We start from the raw sequence: 19,695 nt of genomic DNA on the forward strand, positions 1-19,695 counted from the left end.
TTTCCGTTTCCGGTTCCGGTTCATCAGGCACAGTCAATGTCTCACGTTATCCCAGAATCCCCTGGGTCATCAACAACAATAACATGCCAAGATACACAAACTTTGTCAAACCCGATGGAAACAATTCACAAAATATTAATTGGAATGGTTCTGCATGTCCTTGCCTCAGCATAAAGAAAGGGGGATTAGTGGTAGTGAACTACCCAAATCTGAATGCAACAGGTATCTGAGAATATAGTACAGTTGAGACATTCAAAATGGATTTAGACTATTATTTGAAACTGAATAATGTTCAGGATTACAGGATGGCAGTAAGTGAATAGGTCATTCAGTGAACCAACATACACCTAATGGGCTAAATGACTGTGATTTTGTCATTCTTACAAATTAAGAGCATAACTCAAGTACTTTGGTGAGAGGTAATAACAGTGATTGATTTAATATTTTATGGTTGAATACTAAAAGCATCATTAGTATTAACTTAGTATCTGGACTATGATTTTGTTGACAGCGATGTTTGATTTTTGCTGAAATTCCAGGATGTATGTCTATATTGCAAAATCAAATCATCAAGACAGCCCTAAGATAGGAATTGTGAAAGGGTGCAAACAAAATTTTGTATCTGTTTCTTGAAAAAAACTCTTTCTGGGGGACTTGTTCACTATAGTATCTATCAAGCCATCATGAATCAGCAGTAGTGGTGAGAAGCAGAGATAAAGTCATAGAGTCATAGAGATGTACCCGGAGCTTTTATTGACAAGTTGTAGGAATCAGGTTCAAAATAGCTCAACAGATTCTTGACATGTCTTTTTGTATGGAAGCTAATTATATAAAATACTAAGCTGTTAAATGGTTAATAAGTGATAGTTTTGCCATAATATATTCCAGTTAATGTTTAAAATAGATTGTAAAAGTCAGACAATTGTGGCAGGAAAGTTTGTTTTGGAAATGCTTAATATTCAAGGATATTATGTAAGACAGTGCTGTAGTTGTTCCTTTAGATTTCTCCTTTGCTCTTTTTAATCTTCAGTGATCGTAATTTAAACTACAGATTTTAGTGAAAAAATACCAGCATTTTTTTTGGTCAGCACATCTTTTACATATAAATTGTTAGCTGATATAATGCTAATACTTTAAATGGATACATGATAAATAATGAAGTGAAGCACAAGAGTTGTCCATTTCTGTCAGATTATCTAATATGGGACAAAATCTGCAAACTACAAAGTCTCTTTTTTTTGGGAGAAACTTCACCATTAGAAATGGTCACTTTTTCTGACAGCTGAGTAATATCCCTGAGTTCAATTCAGCCACACTTTTGTAGCAAGGAATTTCTTTGCACCGTATGTTGTCTTGGAAGTGTTCTTATTTATCTCATACGCAAACTGTTTTACATAGCCCAGTTTGCTCAGTCATAGGATGAGCCCCAAGCAAATGTCCTTTGCTCCACCACGGAGGGGAGGCAGAGATAAAGCTTTGAGTCCTGTTTCTGTTTTGTAAACAGTATATCTCAAAAGCAAATGGACACATTTTGACTACACAAATTAGGGAAAGGACTACACGAGTTAGTTTTTATCAAATATACTGATCTGGATGCAGATTAGAACTTGAAATTTTTAAAGGACCCGTTAACATTATGAGATAAGGTGAAATTGAATTATTTTTAGGATGATGTGGGTTATTTTATTCGGGTGTTATTGATTATTTTAGAATGTTGTGTCTGTATTGGCTGCTGTGATAAAAATTGTTACAGCTGTCAATGTATGGGCAGAGTTTTCAGAGTTGGTTGTTCAATGTGGATTAACCTGAGGCTTCCTTAATGAAATGGAGTTTCTTAATAGAATTTTTATTTCTTAGCTTTGTCGTTAGAGCAACCAGTGTCAAGAGTGTGGTGCTGGAAAAGCACAGCATGTCAGGCAGCATCCGAGGAGCAGGAGAATCAACATTTTGGGAATAAGCCCTTGATTCCTGATGAAGGGCTTATGTCCGAAACATCGATCCTCCTGCTCTTTGGATGCTGCCAGACCTGCTGTGCTTTTGCAGCACCACATTCTCGACTCTGATCTCCAGCATCTGCAGTCCTCACTTCCTCCTAGTTAGAGCAACCAATTAGGGTAGAATCTCAAGAAAGAATCAGACTCTTGCATATTGTAATAACATTGTGTTATCCTGTGTAGTGGAGGGATATGCTCTATGAAGTGCCTTCTCCACTTCTTCCACTTGTTGCAGTGATCCTATTCGCCAACAAATCTGTTTTGTAGTTAGCGCATTTATAATTTTGCCTTTTTCATGAATGAAGTAGGGTTTTAGAGACTTACAAATGAACAGATGAATTAGGAGCAGTTGTTCGTTATTCATCGCCTCGAGCCTACTCCTCCATTTAATAAGAGTCTGGCTGATTTGATTGTAACATCCAATCCACCTTGCTGCCTATCTCTGATAACCTTCCATCACCTTGTTCCAAAGGATCATGACTCACTGAGAGGAGAAAAAATATCATCCCATCTTTGTTTTAAATGGGCTACCCAACTTTTTAAACCGTCAATCCCAAGTTCTAGATTCTCCCACAAGAGAACACGTTTTCCACATCTACCCTGTCAAGACCCTGCAGGATTTTACATGTTTCAATCTCACTCTTTCTTTTCTAAACTCGAGCAGATACAGCCTGGACTGCCCTTATTGTCCACATAAGACAACCTGCCTATTCTGTATATTCATCTAATTAAACTTACCTGAATTGGCTCCAAAGCATTTACTTCTCCTTCCTTTCTTAAATAAGCTGACCCATATTGTACACCGTACTCCAGATACAAACTCATCACTCTCCCGTATAATTAAGATTTGGAGGTGCCGGTGGTGGACTGGAGTGTACAAAGTTGAAAATCACACAACACCAGGTTATAGTCCAACAAGTTTATTTGGAAGCACTAGCATTTGGAGTGCTGCTCCTTTGTTAGGTGGTTGTGGAGTAAAGGATCGGAAGAGACAAAATTTATAGCAAAAGTTTACCGCGTAACACAACTGAAATTGTATATTGAAAAATAATTGGATTGTTTGTTAACTTTCTCATCTTTTAGAATGACCATGTTGGTTTCAGTTCTTCCATATGTACATCCCAGAAATATTTTTTTAAAGTTACATTCTCAAGTGAACTTCAACAATAGGTGCCATGTCAGCTCAAATAACGCACTGAAGGTGTGAGGTGCCCTGTGTGAGGCTGTCTGTGCCCCAATGTTCAGCCTGATTCTGGTTCTAAAAAAGGGATTTACATAATCTTACATTGAGCAAAATAAAATTTAATTCTGCAAGTACAAATTCACTCCACAAACGTATATGTGTGTGAGTGCATGTGGGTGTGTGTGTCTGGGGGAGTATGAGTGTCTGTGAGAGAGTGTGTGTATGTGTTTATGTGTGAGTGTAAAGGGGTATAAGTCTGCGAGAGGGTGCATGTGTGGGTGTGTATGTGTGAGCATATGAGAGAGAGCTTGTGTATGAGAGAGGGTCTGCGTGACTGTATGGGTCTGTAGAAGTGTGTGTGTGTCTGTATGTGAGTGAGTGAGTATGTAGTGCAGTGGGGTCAGCGAAAGTGTGACATGAACCCAAGGTTCCAATTGAGGCCATCCCCAAAGGTAACAAACTTGATTATCACCCTCTGCTCAACCACTTTGCGTTGTTGCTTGCCCTGAAGCTCGCCTTGAGGATGGTCACCTGAAAGTCCAGGGTCGAATGTCCTGGAGCACTGAAGTGTTGTCCGACTGGGAGGGAACACTCCTGTCTGTTGGTTGTTGTGCGGTGTCCATTCATCCGTTGCCATTGCCTCTGATGGGCCCTTCATCAGGAACTCTGATGAAGGGCTCATGCCCGAAATGTCAATTCTCCTGCTCCTCGAATGCTGCCTGACCTGCTGTGCTTTTCTAGCACCACACTCCTGACTCCACCATAGTGAAGGCTAATGCAAAATATCTCTCCAATTCATCTGTCATGAATTTATTTTTCATTATTAATTCTCCATTCTCATTTTCTACAGGACCAACACTCATTTTGATAACTTTTCTTTAAATATTTATAGAAACACTTACTATCTGCTTTTATACTAATGGTTAGCTTTCTGTTGTACTCTAGATTTTCCCTCTTTTAACTTTTTAAAAATATTTTGTCCAACTGTCTGACCTGCCACCTGTCTGCAAATTATTTCCTTTTCCTTTTGATTTGATTCTATCTTTAACATTTGTAGTTACTATGCACGGTGGGTCTGTCCCTTGTGATTTTTCTCACTCTATGGAATGTATCTATTCTATTTATTCTGAAATGTCCCCTTAAATGACTGACATTACATTTCTACTAACCTACTCTTTAACCTAGTTTGTCAATTCACTTTAGTCTCTCTGCTTTCATGATTTCATAATCACCTTGATTTAAATTTGAAGAGATAATCCCCACTTCTGTCTTCCTCAAATTGAATGTGAAATCATATTATAATCACTGCTTCCTAGGGGCACCTTCATTGTGAGGTCAAAATTTAATCATATTTCACTGTGCAACACTGTGTCTAGTAAGATCTGTTCTCTGGTTGGCTCCAGAACGTGCTGGTCTGAGAAACTCTGCTGAAACCATTCTCTGAACTCCTTACCTAAGCTACCTTTGTCCATCTAATTTTCCAGTTGATATACAGATTAAATTTTCCTGTGATTATTACCATACCTTTCTAACAAGCAGTCATTATTTCTTCCTTATGCAGCAGCCTGGTGTGGTTACTGTTAAAGGGCCTGTACACTATTCCCGTAAATGACTTCTCAGCTTTATTATTTCTGAACTGTTTCCACCCATTGGTTTCTTGAACTTGGGTTATTCCTCCCTCTTGTACTAATACAATCATTAAGTAACAAAGCTACCCCCTCCACGTTTTTTACTTTCCTGTCATTTTCTAATATTCTGTACCTTCAAGATTCAGTTCACAATTCATGTCATCCTGCAGCCATGTCTATGTAATGGTGACCAGTTTGCTCTTTTTTATTTCAATGTGCACTGAGAGATCATCTGTTTTATTTTAATGCTGTGTGCATTCACATACAGAGCCTTTGCTTTTATTCTTTCACTGTCTGTAAATTTTGGTCTTATCTATTGGTTGGTTAAAACTCTCTATCTCTTCCTATCATGATTTGTTTATCATTTCCCATTATGAAGACCTTTCTCTTTGGCCTTGACTGTATTCTGATTGATCACATCTTTCTAAATTTAATTGCTTGCCTCCACTATTCAATTTAAAATCCTCGCTACTTTCCAGTTATGCAATCAACCAGATCATTGGTCCCAGCATGATTCAGATCAAGACTATCCCATTGGAACATCTCACTCCCTCCAGTATTGGTGCCAATGTCTCATGGACTAGAACCCACTCCTCTGACCCCAGTCTTTGAGCCACATATTCATCTCTCTAATCTGATTTACCCTAAGCTAAATAACTTGTCAGTCAGGTTGTAATCAAGACGTTTACCTCTGGCTTCTGATACTTAACTTGACGCCTAGCTCCTCATGCTGTGTCTTTCTTTCTTTGTCCTGCCTGTGTTGTTAGTAACAATATGGACCATGACAACTGCATCCTGTTCCTCCCACTCCAAGCTCCTCTCCAGCCCTGCGCCAATGTCCCGAATCTTGGGCACCAGACAGGTACTTTGCTGTTCAGACTCATGTTTAAAATTTAGATTCATGTTGTTTGCTATAGAGAACAATGTCAATCCCCACGCTATACTGCTCCAACTACCGCTACATTCCTTATTACTGCCCTCTTCTGAGTAGTTTCCTGTGCCACAGTGCCATGGTCAGTTAGCTCATGCCCCTCTCATCCAGACAAGCTGAAAGAGCCTCAAACCTGTTGGATAGTTGCAAAACCCTGAGGCTTCTGTGCACTCTCCTGTCTCTGAACACTGATCAAATCAAATCATGGGGTTAATTGATCATCTTGACTCTTTAATCTAGTTTGCTGCATTTTCTTACCACCATTTATCGACCTGACCAACAAACCTGTCTTGTGCTATTCCCCAATGCTAATAGACACATATGTTGTGACGTATTTGACATTGTGATCATCATACTTTGCTCATTAACCCAATAAATGCTCTAGCATCTGATGTGAGTGCTGCATCAATATGGCAAATCCATCCTAAATTTGAACACATCTGTTATAATTCCATTTTTGTCAGTAGTCTTTCCCATCTATGTCCTTCTGGTCATTGTTAATAAACTGTACAGTTATGGTGAAACTCAGCTGCAGTGGGGGGCACAAAAAAGGGAATCGATCAACCACATGGATTGTGTTCCTTTTCTTGTGTTTTCTTTCATTAAAATGATTACAGGACTATGCAGTTTTTGAACCTTCAAAAGATGTGTTACACATCTTCAGCAGTATAGAACATAGAACATAGAACATAGAACAATACAGCACAGAACAGGCCCTTTGGCCCACGATGTTGTGCCGAACTTCTAACCTAGATTAAGCACCCATCCATGTACCCATCCAAATGCCGCTTAAAGGTCGCCAATGATTCTGACTCTACCACTCCCACGGGCAGCGCATTCCATGCCCCCACCACTCTCTGGGTAAAGAACCCACCCCTGACATCTCCCCTATACCTTCCACCCTTCACCTTAAATTTATATCCCCTTGTAACACTCTGTTGTACCCGGGGAAAAAGTTTCTGACTGTCTACTCTATCTATTCCTCTGATCATCTTATAAACCTCTATCAAGTCACCCCTCATCCTTCGCCGTTCCAACGAGAAAAGGCCGAGAACTCTCAACCTATTCTCATACGACCTATTCTCCATTCCAGGCAACATCCTGGTAAATCTCCTCTGCACCCTCTCCAAAGCTTCCACATCTTTCCTAAAGTGAGGCGACCAGAACTGCACACAGTACTCCAACTGTGGCCTAACCAAAGTCCTGTACAGCTGCAACATCACTTCACGACTCTTGAATTCAATCCCTCTGCTAATGAACGATAATACTCCATAGGCCTTCTTACAAACTCTATCCACCTGAGTGGCAACTTTCAAAGATCTATGTACATAGACCCCAAGATCCCTCTGTTCCTCCACCTGACTAAGAACCCTACCATTAACCCTGTATTCCGCATTCTTATTTGTTCTTCCAAAATGGACAACCTCACACTTGGCAGGGTTGAACTCCATCTGCCACTCCTCAGCCCAGCTCTGCATCATATCTAAGTCCCTTTGCAAACGACAAATGCCCTCCTCACTGTCCACAACTCCACCTATCTTCGTATCATCTGCAAATTTACTGACCCACCCTTCGACTCCCTCATCTAAGTCATTAATAAAAATTACAAACAGCAGAGGACCCAGAACTGATCCCTGTGGAACTCCACTTGTAACCGGGCTCCAGGCTGAATATTTACCATCTACCACCACTCTCTGCCTTCGACCGGTTAGCCAGTTTTCTATCCAATTGGCCAAATTACCCTCTATCCCATGCCTCCTGACTTTCCGCATAAGCTTACCATGGGGAACCTTATCAAATGCCTTACTAAAATCCATGTACACTACATCCACTGCTCTACCCTCATCCACATGCTTGGTCACCTCCTCGAAGAATTCAATAAGACTTGTAAGGCAAGACCGACCCTTCACAAATCCGTGCTGGCTGTCCCTAATCAAGCAGTGTCTTTCCAGATACTCATAAATCCTCTCCCTCAGTGCCCTTTCCATTACTTTGCCTACCACAGAAGTTAGACTAACTGGCCTGTAATTCCCGGGGTTATCCCTATTCCCATTTTTGAACAGGGGCACAACATTCGCTACTCTCCAGTCCCCTAGTACCAACCCCGTTGCCAGTGAAGACGAGAAGATCATTGCCAACGGTACTGCAATTTCCTCTCTTGCTTCCCACATAATCCTAGGATATATCCCGTCAGGCCCGGGGGACTTGTCTATCCTCAAGTTGTTCAAAATGTCCAACACATCTTCCTTCCTAACAAGTATCTCTTCTAGCTTAACAGTCCGTTTCACACTCTCCTCTTCAACAATACGGTCCCTCTCGTTCGTAAATACTGAAGAGAAGTACTTGTTCAAGACCTCTCCTATCTCTTCCGACTCAATACACAGTCTCCCTCTACTGTCCTTGATCGGACCTACCCTCGTTCTCGTCATTCTCAGGTTTCTCACATACGCATAAAATGCCTTGGGGTTATCCTTGATCCTATCTGCCAAGGATTTTTCATGCCCTCTCTTCGCTCTCCTAATCCCTTTCTTCAGGTCCCTTCTGGCTATCCTGTATCCCTCCACTGCTCTGTCTGAACCCTGTTTCCTCAACCTTATGTAAGCATCCTTCTTCCTCTTTACTAGACATTCAACCTCCCTCGTCAACCAAGGCTCCCTCACACGACCATTTCTTTCCTGCCTGATAGGTACATACATATCAAGGACACGTCGTATCTGCTCCTTGAAAAAGTTCCACTTTTCCACCACATCCTTCCCTGACAGCCTATGCTCCCAACGTATGCTCCTCAAATCCTGTCTTACAGCATCGTAATTTCCCTTCCCCCAATTGTAAAATCTACCTTGTTGTGTGCACCTATCTCTCTCCATAACCAAGGTGAAAGTCACAGAATTGTGGTCACCATCACCAAAATGTTCACCCAGTAACAAGCCCACCACTTGTCCCGGTTCATTACCGAGTACCAAATCCAATATGGCCTCCCCTCTGGTTGGACAATCTACATACTGCGTTAGAAAAGCTTCCCGGACACACTGCACAAACACCGCCCCATCCAATCTACTTGATCTAAAGAGCTTCCAATCAATATTTGGGAAATTGAAGTCGCCCATGACTACGACCCTGTGACTTCTGCACCTTTCCAAGATCTGTTTCCCAATCTGTTTCTCCACATCTCTGCTGCTATTGGGGGGCCTATAGTAAACACCCAACAAGGTGACTGCACCTTTCCTATTTCTGACTTCAGCCCATACTACCTCCAGAGGCAGATCCCCCTCAAACTTCCTTTCTGCAGCCGTTATACCATTTCTAATTAGCAATGCCACCCCCCCTCCTTTTTTACCACCCTCCCTAATCTTACTGAAAGATCTGTAACCAGGAACCTCCAACAGCCATTCCTGTCCCTCATCTATCCACGTTTCTGTGATGGCCACAACATCGTAGTCCCAGGTACCGATCCACGCCTTAAGTTCACCCACCTTATTTCTGATACTCCTTGCATTGAAGTATACGCACTTGAGCCCATCTCCGTGTCCGCAAGTAGTCCCTGTCAGTGCTACCTTCTCCACAGCCTCCCTACAGTCTTGGGCATCCTGACACACAGCTAGCTTACTTGCTGGACTACAAGTCCGGATCCCATCCCCCTGCCAAATTAGTTTAAACCCCCCCGAAGAGTGCTAGCAAACCTACCCCCCAGGATATTGGTGCCCTTCTGGTTCAGGTGCAACCCGTCCTGTTTGTACAGGTCCCACCTTCCCCAGAATGCAGTCCAATTGTCCAAATATCTGAAGCCCTCCCTCCTACACCATCCTTGCAGCCACGTGTTCAACTGCACTCTCTCCCTATTCCTTGCCTCACTGTCACGTGGCACCGGCAACAACCCAGAGATGACGACTCTGTCTGTCCTAGCTTTTAGCTTCCAGCCTAACTCCCTGAGCTCCTGAATGACCTCCCCACCCCTCTTCCTAGCTATGTCGATGGTGCCAATGTGTACCACGACTTCTGGCTGCAAACCCTCCCCCTTAAGGATTCTGAAGACACGGTCTGAGACGTCTCGGACCCTAGCACCCGGGAGGCAACAAACCATCCGAGAGTCTCGCCCATGTCCACAGAACCGCCTGTCCGTCCCTCTAACTAGAGAGTCTCCTATAACTAGCGCTCTCCTCCTCTCCCCCTTTCCCTTCTGAGTCTCAGAGCCACAGACCACTTCACTGCAGCTTACACCTGCAAGGCTGTCCCCCCCAACAATTTCCAAAGCTGTATACTTATTTTTTAGGGGAACGACCACAGGGGAACCCTGCACTGCCTGCTTCTTCCCCTTCCCACCTCTAACTGTTACCCAGCTACCTCTGTTCTCCGGCGTAACTATGTCCCTGTAGCTTCTATCAATCACCCTCTCAGCCTCTCGAATAATCCTCAGCTCATCCAGCTCCAGTTCCAGTTCCCTAACTCGTTCGGTGAGGAGCAGGATCTGACTGCATTTCCTGCAGACGAAGTCGGCAGGAGTATCGGTGGTCACCCCTACCTGAAACATCCTGCAGGAGGAACATTCCACCACCTGCGCTGCCATGACTGTACACTGTCTCCAAAAACAAGAACACTGAGTCAATAATACTGAGTATGGACAGGACTTTAATCAATTATTCATTGCTTAATGATTAAAAAAAGCCAAAATTAACTGTTAGTCCAGATTACATAGACAACCTGCCACAGTGCTGTATAATGAATATACTGTAAACTTCTACCTCTCAATTGTGATTGAAGAAATATGATTTAATTATGCAGTAATGTCATTTTATTCCATATCAAGCTCAACATCATAAATGATTATATCTCAGTTAATCTTTGAAAAGTGTGATAATTACTTAAGCTTATGGTATAGTTACCATTGTCAATCTTCACAGACACCAAATGGGCTTTAAACTAAAACAAAGAACTGCAAATACTGAAGTTCTGAAAACACAAGAACAGAAGTTGCTGGAGAAACAGGTCTGGCAGCATCTGTGGAGAGAAACCCGAGGTAACATTTCAAGTCCAGTGATTCTTCTTCAGAACTTCTTCTGAGAAACTTCTGATTTCTTTCCACAAATGCTGCCTAACCAATGGAGTTTCTCCAGCAATTTCTAACTAGACCTTGATGTATATTAGAGTAGGTCAGTTTTGGGCACATTTTTCTTCATGATATTCCAGTATTAATGCATTCCTATGTTCCAAGTTATTGACCAAGCTAGCAGTTACATTGAGAATGTTATTGACAGCTTTTCAGAATTGAATCTTTTTGTAAAACACAAACACTGAACATTCACATCTTGCTTTCAGTTTTGTTAGCTGTTGCTGGGCCATTCAGCCACACTTATCCTTCTGAAGAACAGAGCGGCAGCGCGAATGTTAAGACAGGAAGATTTCATAATACTGTCGCCAAGCCTTACAGCACTATACTGTTTGAACTTTTTAAATGTTTGTTAAATTATTTCAGCTTGAAGGCATATTGTGAGTGCCACCAGAATCAACAAACATTTAAAGAGATTAACTATTTAGTCATTATGCTGTATTCATTTTCAGATTGTTTCAGTTCACTTGATATAAGCTCACTCATTTGCATGTAGGTCCCTTGAACCTTCAGATCTTTCTTGTTGCCAGGTTTCCTGCACCACACCAAGATCACAACCAGGTGTAGGATAACAATAACAGCCAATGGAATAGCCAGTATTAACACCCAGGGCCACACTAGGGTAGGAAACAGGAAGGTAATCAGGCAAAACTCTGTACATTTACATTTCAAACAGTCCAAAGAAATCTCCTTCTAGCATATTCATTCACTGTGTCCCAGATTACAATTTGCTATTTACAATCAGTTCACTTGTGTTTCCTCTAGTTCTTCTGTCAACCTTTTAAAATCTATGACCTCTGGTTAACTCTCACCTGCCAAAGGAAACTGTTTTTCTCCCCATTTCTCCCCCACACCAATTCACAGCTCTATCTCACTAAACAACTCCTCCTTCTCCATTCCTGTACTTCCCACAGCTTCCTCCGTTAGTGTTTCTCACAGTTCTATTCTCCACCTCCATGATGGAACCTCCACACCATACAACTGTAACCCCACCTCACTCTCACAACTCTAGCCTCCACCTCCCCTTGCACCCACCCTATCCCCATCCTAACTCAAAGGTCACAATAATTTTCAACTTCAAAATGGCATTACAGTGGAAAACAATTTGCCTTCTTTGCCCTCCTTCAATAATCCTCATTATTGTAATCACCTCCATTAAATCTTCTCTTACCCTTCTCTACTCTAAGAACAATCCTGAAGTTCCTCATACCAATTATAAAATGTCCTCTGCAGCGTCTGCAAGGCTTTGACTTCCTGACGATGCTGTCCAGACTGGTATGTCGTACTCCAATTGAAGCCTTGCCAGTATTAGGAAGGTTTTCTATTCAATGGCCTCTATTTCCAAAGCCAAGTGTCCCAACATGTATTTTCAGTTGATCAATTTGTCCTGTCACCTCAGATTTGTGAATATACACGTCCATGTCCTTGCACCTTCATTCCCTCTTCCTTTCCCATCCCAGAATACTATCATTTCGATGACACTACCTCTTCTATTTCTCCCTCAATAATTAGTAATAAATTGCTGCCTGTCTCCCCATTTCACCATTTTACTCTGTCCTTGCTGCTGCAATCCTGCTTGCTATTTATTATTTGGTCAAATGTATTTTTCTAAAACTTTGAAATTGTATTTCCAAAACAAAAGTCCAGATCACTTATCTGTAATAAAGAAACTAATAATAACTGCATTTTGTAAGGTACCTTTATGATAATAGCATTTTTAATCAGGAAAGGAATTAAAGATTATGGGGAAAGGCAGGAAAGTGGGGTTTGAGGATGATCAGATCATCCATGATCTCATTGAATGGTGGAGCAAACTCGATGGGCTGAATGGCCTACTTCTGCTCCTACATGTTATGGTCTAAACAGCTCAGAGTGTTTTGAATGCTTCACAAAAAGCATAACAACTGAACCTGCAAAAAATACATTGGAACAAGTGGCCAAAGGCTTGGTCGAAGAAATGGGTTTGAAGAAGGATCTGAAAGGAGGGAAGTGAGATAGAGAGACAGACAGGTTTAGCAATTGAATTCCAGGGCCTATGCAGCTGAAGGCACAACCTGCAATGGTGGAGTGATGAGAATTGGGAAAGCAAGAGGCTGGAATCAGAATGACAAGTTCCAGGAATGGCTGGAGAGCCTAGGAGATGACAGGAGTAGGGAGGGATAGGTCATGGAGGGAATTGAGAACAAGAATGACAATGTTAAAATTGATGCTTCTGAACTGAGAACCGGTGCAGCTCTTTGTGCACAAGGGGTAATGTGGAGCAGGATTTGGTTTGACTTAATACATTAGCAGCAGAATTCTCAGTGAACTCAAGTCTATAAATAATATTGAATGGTTGTTGTGGTTGTGTTCGCCGAGCTGGGAATTTGTGCTGCAGACGTTTTGTCCCCTGTCTAGGTGACATCCTCAGTGCTTGGGAGCCTCCTGTGAAGCGCTTCTGTGATCTTTCCTCCGGCATTTATAGTGGTTTGTCTCTGCCACTTCCAGTTGTCAGTTCCAACTGTCCGTTGCAGTGGCCGGTATATTGGGTCCAGGTCGATGTGCTTATTGATTGAATCTGTGGATGAGTGCCATGCCTCTAGGAATTCCCTGGCTGTTCTCTGTTTGGCTTGTCCTATAATAGTAGTGTTGTCCCAGTTGAACTCATGTTGCTTGTCATCTGCATGTATGGCTACTAAGGATAGCTGGTCGTGTTGTTTCGTGGCTAGTTGGTGTTCATGGATGCGGATCGTTAGCTGTCTTCCTGTTTGTCCTATGTAGTGTTTTGTGCAGTCCTTGCATGGGATTTTGTACACTACATTGGTTTTGCTCATGCTGGGTATCGGGTCCTTTGTCCTGGTGAGTTGTTGTCTGAGAGTGGCTGTTGGTTTGTGTGCTGTTATGAGTCCTAGTGGTCGCAGTAGTCTGGCTGTCAGTTCGGAAATGCTCTTGATGTATGGTAGTGTGGCTAGTTCTTTGGGTCGTGGCATGTCCTCGTTCTGTTGTCTTTCCCTTAGGCATCTGTTGATGAAATTGCGAGGGTATCCGTTTTTGGCGAATACATTGTAGAGGTGTTCTTCTTCCTCTTTTTGCAGTTCTGGTGTACTGCAGTGTGTTGTGGCCCTTTTGAACAGTGTCTTGATGCAACTTCTTTTGTGTGTGTTGGGATAGTTGCTTTCGTAGTTCAGGACTTGGTCTGTTTGCGTGGCTTTCCTGTAAACCTTTGTGGTGAATTCTCCGTTCGGTGTTCTCTGTACCATCACGTCTAGGAATGGGAGTTGGTTGTCCTTGTCTTCCTCTCTCGTGAATCGGATTCCTGTGAGTGTGGCGTTGATGATCCGGTGTGTGTTCTCTATTTCTGTGTTTTTAATGATTACAAAGGTGTCATCCACATATCTGACCCAGAGTTTGGGTTGAATTTGCAGTAAGACTGTTTGTTCTAATCTTTGCATTACCGCTTCTGCTATGAGTCCAGAGATGGGTGAGCCCATGGGTGTGCCGTTGATTTGTTCATATATTTGGTTGTTGAATGTGAACTGTGTTGTGAGGCATAGGTCCAGTAGTTTGAGTATGCCGTCTTGTTGATAGATTCACCGTCCTGTTGTCTGTTCTGTATGTCCAGCAGGTTGGCAATTTCATCAACAGATGCCTAAGGGAAAGACAACGGAACGAGGACATGCCACGACCCAAAGGACTCGCCACACTACCCTACCTCAAGAGCATTTCCGAACTAACAGCCAGACTACTGCGACCACTAGGACTCATAACAGCACACAAACCAACAGCCACTTTCAGACAACAACTCACCAGAACGAAGGACCCGATACCCAACATGAGCAAAACCAATGTAGTGTACAAAATCCCATGCAAGGACTGCACAAAACACTACATAGGACAAACAGGAAGACAGCTAACGATCCGCATCCATGAACACCAACTAGCCACAAAACGACACGACTAGCTATCCTTAGTAGCCACACACAGAGATGACAAGCAACATGAGTTCGACTGGGACAACACCACTATTATAGGACAAGCCAAACAGAAAAAGCCAGGGAATTCCTAGAGGCATGGCACTCATTCACAGATTCAATCAATAAGCTCATCGACCTGGACCCAATATACCGGCCACTACAGCGGACAGCTCGAACTGACAACCAGAAGCAGCAGAGACAAACCACTATAAATGCCGGAGGAAACAACACAGAAGCACTTCACAGGAGGCTCCCAAGCACTGAGGATGTCACCTAGACAGGAGACGAAACGTCTGCAACACAAATTCCCAGCTCGGCGAACAGAACCACAACAACGAGCACCCGAGCTACAAATCTTCTCCCAAACTTTGAGTATTGAATGGTGGAGCCTGGATTAACAAAGGCTTTGTGCAGGGAGGGATTGGAGGGGGGGGGGGGGGGGCAGGTGGTGTGCTTTGGAGGTAAGGATAGGTAGTCTTAGTGACAGTCTGAACAAGTGGTGAAACACAACTGGAGCCCTTCCAGTAAGGTATCCTGTCCCTGAGCCAGTTATTAACCCTTTAACATCATGCATTTGTCTTTCTTCTGGGATGCTGCTGTTTGTAACCCAAACTATTGTTGGCTGGGGTTGGTTGGGAATTGATCTAATGGGTTTTTTTTGCTTTTCTGTCTGAGATCCCTCTTCAAAACAGTGAAAGGATATCTGTACCCTGCACAATTGGACCATGATTGCGTCCCGCCATGAGGTGGGAGCCTTACCTCTCACTGTTATTTTCACTCGATTGCTGTAAGCTACTGATGTGAACTGTTCAGTGTCATAGACACAGTAGTAAGTGCCTTCATCCGAGCCCTGGACTCTAAACTGGAACTTGCCCTCTATGGCCTTCTCCGATGAATTAATCATTCGCCGCTGCTTGTCGCCTTCCTTGTACAGAAAGAATGTGATTCCAGCCTCGGAGCCAGCTATAGTGCAGAGAAACGTCACCTGGTCTCCAGTGTTGACAGAGCCTGACTGGGGCTCCACTGACAGTTTCAGGTCACCTGCAACACATGGAGTCAAGAATGAACCTTGGCCCTCCTCTAGGCTTCCTTTCAACTGCAGCAGCTTCAATAAAGTCGCTCTGAGCCCAATTTCACTCCCAGAGCAGGACAAGGACTCAATCTGGATTCTCTGGGTTCATAAGGCTCAGAACCCCCTCCCTGGTGCTGGTGAAGTACTGATTTCTGCCCATGGGAGTCAGGAGAAGACCGCTCATCCCCTCAAACCCTGCTGCTGCAACTCATGGTGGAACTGTACCTCAATCCCATTTTCCTGATACATGGAGCTGAGTGCTTCTTCAGTTAATGTAAAACTCCTAGACACTCTCACAATTACCCTGTAAATATCTCTAAGAGCTATTTCTATTAAACTGCAATGGTACAGGCCCCATCTACTCAACCTCTCCTTCTAAAACAGTCCCTCCATACCCAGGATCAAACTAATGAACCTTCCCTGGACTGCTCATCAATGTAAAGAGAGGACTACTGATTTCTGGCTTGTTTAGCCTTGTTGGCAACATTCCAAAAACAAATAAATAAAGATACCCATACTGTGTGTACATGAGTGTTTACTGTGTAAGTTGTGTGTCTGCTGTATACATGGTATCCAGCAGGTTTGGAAGACCCTGTTGCAGTGGCCCCACTCTATACTGACCTCTAAACTGAGGAATTAGCATCCCTTCCCCATCCCACCAGTAAGACTTGTCTTTGTCTCTGGTTTAAGTGTGTCCCTTTGGTATGGAAGTGCATCTTTCTATTGTACAGTATATTATAAATCCAGTTGTTGTATTTTCTAAGGTATTGGAGCTGAAATCAAATGTAGAAATGAGAAATAAAAACCGAAAGAACTGCGGATGCTGTTAGTCAGAAACAAAACAGAAACTGCTGGAAAAGCTCAGCAGGTCCAGCAACATCTGTGCAGGGAAATCAGAGTTAACGTTAACTTTGGTTCCCCTTCCACAGATGCTGCCAGACCTGCTGAGCTTTTCCAACAGTTTCTGCTGTTTGTGGTAGGAGTGAGAAACGAAACGAGCCTAGTGCACTGCTGCCTCTGACTGAGCAATGTTTAACGTCAGGAAACGCCTCCATGATCCTTGGTGTGTTGAAACTGACTCATTCCCATGGTTCCCCCTTTTCGATCTGGGCACTGACCTGCCGTGGCGACCATCCTGGTCCAAAACAGATGACCTGCAACAGAAAAGAGGTTGAACCATTCAGAGGCTCAGAGTTCACCAGTTTCAGTGAATGAGCTGTGCTCAGGGTCAGGTCTGTTCACCAAACTGCTCCATCAGGCAGGCGGCAGTGAGGTCTAGAGATGCTGGAGATCAGAGTCAAGATTAGAGTGGTGCTGGAAAAGCACAGTCAGGAAGGGAAAAGTCGATTTCTCCTGCTCCTCGGATGCTGCCTGACCTGTTGTGCTTTTCCAGCACCACTCTGATCTAAACTCTGCTCCGTCCCATTACCGACACACACACAGAGCTCAGGGACTGCCGATCGGGGTGCGGGAGGGGGAGCTGTGTCATAGGTGTCCTGTTTTACATAATAATCGCCCGTTTATAGCAGAATGGTAACTTTATTTAAACATTCCCTCTCACCCCCACTCCCTCCGCTGATGCTAGCGAGGCCAGTCCCTCTGCTGATGCGGCCGCTACTTCCCAGTTGTAAAACAAATAAAAACTGGATGTCTGAAACAAAACCAGAAAATGCTGCAGAAACTCAGCAGCTCTGGCAGCATCTGAGCGAGTTAACGTTTCGGATCAAGTGACTCTTCATTGCTGAGTTTCTCCAGCAATTTCTGTCTTTGTTTTCTAATCAGTCTGATCTGGAGCAGATGGGACTTGAACCCAGGTCTCCCGGCTCTGCTGGGAGCCTTCCCTGGATCAGCTGGTCCTGACAGACTGTCGGCTGCTTTAAAAAGGTGTCGGGCAGCGGTTCGCGCTTTCTTTTGTCTGTAATCTCAGAGAAGGGCACGGAGACCTGAAGAGTTTGCTCCTGTTTATGTTTGTTGAGCACCAGCAGCTCACTCTGATGTGGGGCATGATGTGGAGGAGCCGGTGTTGGAGTGGCTTGGACAAAGTCAAAAATCACACAACGCCAGGATATCATCCAATGGGTTTATTTGGAGGCACTAGCTTTTGAAGCGCTGCTTCTTCACCAGGTGGTTGTCCTGATGAACCATCTGATGAAGGAGCAACACTGGGAAAGCTAATGCTTGCTAATAAACCTGTTTAATTTGGTCTTGTGTGATCTTTAACTTTGTACAGCCCAGTCCAACACTGGCACCTTCAAATCATGCAACTGATGCAAACCCTTTGATCTTTTCCTTATAAATTCTGTGTGTAAGGTCTTCCTCTCTCACTAACACCTGATGAAAGAGCAGCACTCCGAAAGTTAGTGTTTTCAAATAAACCCGTTGGACTATAACCTGGTTTTGACCTAGGTGAAGACAGTCCATGCTTTCTCTCTGCTAGTTTGTATCCCATTTCCAGGACACACCAGTGATACCAAAAGCCATGGTCAAAAGTACCAACCACTCCCTGTCAATACACAGCCTCTCCAGGGGCAAGTTCTTCACCCTGTCTCCATGGAAAGACACAGGGAAATGGGCTCCAGAACCCGGGCTAAACTTTCAGAGCCCCACCCCATTCAGTGTGCATACATCCACATTTCATCATTGAGGCACTAAATCGGTTTGGATCAAGAGCTTCATTTATCATTGAGGGTAACTCAGGAGAGTCAAAGGTAAAGGACTAATCCCGGACAAAACAAAGTCCATCAGGAGCCCACTGACACCTGGTGGACTGATGCTTATTGTCTTGCTGGCAATACCTGCAACCAGACAGGTACCAAATGTCATACTTTTCCATTACTGGAACTACCTGAGGAACTCAAGATGGACCCTGACCAGGGTCGCCATAAACTCTTGCCAATGAGTACATTGTATTTAAATGGAGTGTCCTCTCCAGAGTTAGCAAACATGAGACAAACCAGCATAATCACAACTGCCGAAGAATATAATACATTGTATTCAACATCCACTTACTGTTAGTTATTGATGAAGACATAATACTCACCAATCACAAAAATACTGAAGAGCAACATTTTTACTTTTGGCGTTCTTCAATTCAACTGTAAGCTGTTCAAATTTCACAATGATCAAGTATGTCTTCAAAAATAGACTAACTGCAATTTCGCAATCACGGAACTGAGCTCACTATTATACAAGTTGGGTATTGGTCAGGGGAACTATGAGCTTTTACTTCAACAACTGTCTGAATATTTATTTACTGTACATAGGTTCTTTTTCTCTTCTGTTGGAATCACTTCACCAAGGAAAAGGATTGTAAGTTACAGGTGTAATTGAGCATTACAGTATTCAGACCATCACAAATCTCCTGCCAGTACACCATTCCCATTATTCACATATTGTTGTAAATTACCAATACACCATTTTCGTTTCACTATTTCACAATTATTATTTCATTAACCTAACCCAACTATAAATGTGTTTCTAAACCAAACTTCATCCTTAAACTCAGCCCTAAATCTAACCCACAATTATAAAAATGGTGAATCAAACAAATGGTAGGAACCGGAGAGAAAAAGCAGACAAATAAGGACTTAAACAATATTCAATTGTTCCCCTATTGCTCACAATATCCCATTCTAAATCTAACCTCCAGCAAAGATTCACTTATTTAAAACAAAAATTCAGCCAAGATGCTATAGTTCTGAAAGAGAAATAGGATAATGTCCGAGCTGTTCAGATGTCATTTGTCCTTCTGGTGCACAAAGACTGATGTTGCTGAACCTATCACCCAGTTGTTGCTGGACACCTTTGCAGGCATAGGGAATATCAACAAA

At 43.1% G+C, this 19,695-nt stretch overlaps 1 protein-coding gene across 1 annotated transcript; it reads right to left on the reverse strand.

Annotated features, from left to right (window-relative positions):
• Positions 1–10,361: 10,361 nt before the first annotated feature.
• Positions 10,362–19,002, reverse strand: LOC140489021 (Fc receptor-like protein 3). Its single transcript, XM_072588260.1, has 4 exons — positions 18,906–19,002; positions 16,984–17,019; positions 15,553–15,834; positions 10,362–11,457 (listed from the first exon to the last, which is right to left on the reverse strand). Exons 1-4 carry the CDS (start codon positions 18,931–18,933, stop codon positions 11,261–11,263), a joined length of 543 nt encoding a protein of 180 aa, XP_072444361.1. The 5' UTR covers positions 18,934–19,002; the 3' UTR covers positions 10,362–11,260.
• Between the last annotated feature and the right edge of the window lie 693 nt (positions 19,003–19,695).

This window comes from Chiloscyllium punctatum, chromosome 18, assembly GCF_047496795.1.
Source record: "Chiloscyllium punctatum isolate Juve2018m chromosome 18, sChiPun1.3, whole genome shotgun sequence".
NCBI classification, from domain to species: domain Eukaryota; kingdom Metazoa; phylum Chordata; class Chondrichthyes; order Orectolobiformes; family Hemiscylliidae; genus Chiloscyllium; species Chiloscyllium punctatum.